General features: G+C 35.6%; 1 protein-coding gene across 1 annotated transcript; it reads left to right on the top strand.

Annotated features, from left to right (window-relative positions):
• Positions 1-939: 939 nt before the first annotated feature.
• On the top strand, positions 940-2836 carry LOC113308608 (zinc finger BED domain-containing protein RICESLEEPER 2-like). Its single transcript, XM_026557100.1, has 5 exons — positions 940-1519; positions 1651-1791; positions 1952-2010; positions 2071-2318; positions 2413-2836. The coding sequence occupies exons 1-5, from the start codon at positions 940-942 to the stop codon at positions 2834-2836; spliced, it is 1452 nt and encodes a 483-aa protein (XP_026412885.1).
• Positions 2837-3301: the final 465 nt, after the last annotated feature.

The raw sequence follows: 3301 nt of genomic DNA on the forward strand, positions 1-3301 counted from the left end.
CTTCTCCGTCCGCAGCGGCAATCACCTGACCGAACTCCTGGGTAAGTGACTAAATGTGATTTCTACATTTGGTGATGATGTTGTCGTGGTGAGGTCATAGTTGTGATGGAGCTGAACTGATAGTGCAGGAGTTAGAGGTACTAGTAAAGCTGGTGGAGGAAATTATAGGTAATATGAAGAGAGTATGATCTCTTCTAAGTTCTAATCCTATCTTCTTTAGTTCTTCTGTGTACTGTGTTTATGTAATTCATATCATGTCTGATAATTTCTTTAGATTGGTTATGTTTCAAACTTTCAATGCTCAATCAATGACCAAAGTTGATGATTGAGTCATTTTGCAAGTCAATTGCTGATGTTAGTCCATGAACCATGATAGTAGACAGTAGTAACAGTTTGAAGAATCAGTTGTTCTTGCTGCCAAGATGAGATTACGTCTTCAATCTCTTGTCCTTGGACCACAACATATATAGCTGCGCTCGTTTGAGCCCCAGTTTTTTATATTTTATGAATCGAGATTCATACTGTCTTTAATTTTCTTTGGCATCTCACAAAAGTGAAACTAGCCATTGTTGTTTACAAGAACTTTACTCTGCCTTCACCTTTTCTTTTCTGTTGTAGTATCCAAGGAGTTTCGTTAGACTTTATGAACTTATCTATATTACCAGCACTTTCTGACTCTGATTTTTAAATGGCACTTACGATTTATGGTCTTCAGCAAGTCATTTTTCAAGTCAATTGTTGATGTTAGTCCATGAACCATGATAGTAGACAGTAGTAACAATCTGATGGATTTTGTCTTCTTTTCTTGTCCAAGTTATTTTCCTTTATTGGTTTGAATTCTGTGAGTGTTTTGTTATTTAACCATGATAGTAACTAGTAAGTAATGTACCGATTTTTGTGTCTTTGACCTATTCTTTGTGGCTCCATCCAGATTCCAGGATGTCAAGTGTACAAGAACAAACTCATTATAACGATGTTATGAGTAATGACGGTGAGGATGATGATGTTGAGATGGTAGATCCTTTGGATGGCTCTACAACTGTTGATTGTGCACCTGCACCAGTTTCAGGTGAAAAGGAACATAAACTTAGATCTGATGTTTGGGAATATTTTGATCTCATTAAATATAAATATGGATCAAAGAAGGGAGGGTGCAAGGCTTGTAAAGTGGGATATAAATATGATAGCCAGAAAGGTGGAACCTCATCTATGAAAAGGCATAAGTGTCGTGAGCGTCATTCTCAGGACATAGGGAAAATTATTTTATCTGCAAAGAATGGCCAGTTGTCTTCCCGCTTACGCAAAATTGATCAGATGAAGTTTCGGGATCTTATTTCAGAATTACTCATTGCAAGAAATGTCCCATTGACTTTGGTGGAGTGGAAAGAATTTAGGGACATATGTTCTTATCTAAATGAGGATGCTAAACCAATATCAAGGAATACTGGGAAAGCCGATATTGTCAAAAAACATAATGCACAAAAAGAAGTTATTCGAAACATATTGAAACTTGCTCCAGGTACGATTGAAAATTTCAAATCCTGCTGACCCACACCATATGTTTTGTTTATGATTATGATAATATGTGATGATATGTATGTGTAATTGATTATGATAAGATGTGATGATATGTATGTGTAATCCTTACAGGTAGGATGTGTCTAACATCAGACATGTGGACCTCTGTTACGACTACAGGGTATATAAGCTTCACTATCCACTTTCTTGATCAAAATTGGGAATTAAAGAAGTATGTACTGAATTTTTGTGAACTTCCACCACCTCATACAGGTGAAGCACTTACTTGAGTGTTCAGATCTTTTATTTTATGTGCATGTGATATTTTACTTCAGTCTTGAGATCTTCCACCACCTCATACATGTGAAATTGTGAACTGAAGTACTTAATTGGGACTGGGAGTTTAACTTTTGTGTTCCACTACCTCATACAGGTGAAAACCTTTCTGCCAAGCTATTTGGAATGATAGAATATTGGGGAATTGAAGAAAAAGTATCCAACATCACCTTGGATAATGCTGCAAATAACGGAGCTTGTGCTAGAATTACGCAGAGTAGACTTGTTGCAAAGAAGATCCTGTTTAACAAGGGGAAATACTTTCATGTGCGTTGTTGTGCTCACATCTTAGCTCTTATTGTAAAAGATGGACTTGTGATGATTGATCCAGTTGTGCTTAAGTTAAGAAAGTCACTGAAGTCGCTTAAAAAGTCCCAAGTAAGAAAACAAAAATTCTTGGACATTGTTGATAATTTAGGAATGTCTGCAGTAAGAAGGGGTGTTCGTCAAGATGTTAAGACAAGGTGGGTTTCCACTTTTATTTTGTTATACAGTTAAAGAATGGTATTATTGTTTATAATATACTCATTGAATGTTTGTTACTTTTTTTTTATACAGATGGAATTCAACTTATCTTATGTTAGACAGTTGTCTTGTGTATAGAAGTGTTTTCGCTCACTTGAAAGAGGTGGATTCAGACTATGAAGACTGCCCAACTGACGAAGAATATGATCAAATTGAAGTGGTCACAAATTTTCTCAAGACGTTTTATGATCTCACAACTTTGTTTTCTGGTAGTAAGTATCCTACCTCCAATCTATATTTTGAAGGAGTTTGTCAAGTTCAGGTGTTATTAAAAAAAGAAAGCACAAATGAAATTGAATTCATTAGGGACATGGTGAAAGAGATGCAACAAAAGTTTAACAGTTATTGGGAGAACTTAAGTCCTATATTGGCTATGGCACTTGTGTTAGATCCTAGATTGAAACTGAAGTATCTAAACTTTGCTTATTCCAAGTTGTATCCTGATGTAAGACAATAAGAAAGTAAAGTTGCTGATGTGCGTGAAGATATGAAAAAACTTTATAATGAGTATTACACCTTGTCAAGAGCTTCTGGTAGTGGAACTCATAATTTTGGTATTCAAACTGGTGCAAATTCTGCCCATCAAGGAAGTGAGTGGATCCAGGTAATTTTAAAGCTTACTTATGTCAGATTGTCAGTACATGTGGTCTTGTATTATTACCCCTATATTATATGTCCTCATAGAAGATAACTGGTTCAAGTTGATTTTTCAGGATTTTGATTTTGATTTTTGATGATAATCTGGGAGTTCTTTTAGTACATTTTCAGATTTTGGATGGATTTTTTAGTTGTTGGATGGGTTGTATACTTGTATTGTATGAATGGCAGGGTTTAATGACCATATTCAATTAGAGTGCAAGAGATTGTTAGTTAAAAAATACCACTTTCTGATGCTGAGAGCAGAGAGGATTCCTTGGCAGCA

This window comes from Papaver somniferum, chromosome 1, assembly GCF_003573695.1.
Source record: "Papaver somniferum cultivar HN1 chromosome 1, ASM357369v1, whole genome shotgun sequence".
NCBI classification, from domain to species: Eukaryota; Viridiplantae; Streptophyta; class Magnoliopsida; order Ranunculales; family Papaveraceae; genus Papaver; species Papaver somniferum.

Coding starts and splice junctions, on each gene's coding strand:
- LOC113308608 (XM_026557100.1), top strand. CDS start 940: ATGTCAAGTGTACAAGAACAAACTCATTATAACGATGTTATGAGTAAT. Junction 1,520..1,650: donor CATATTGAAACTTGCTCCAG/GTACGATTGAAA, acceptor TAATCCTTACAG/GTAGGATGTGTCTAACATCA. Junction 2,011..2,070: donor ATTGGGGAATTGAAGAAAAA/GTATCCAACATC, acceptor AGAATTACGCAG/AGTAGACTTGTTGCAAAGAA.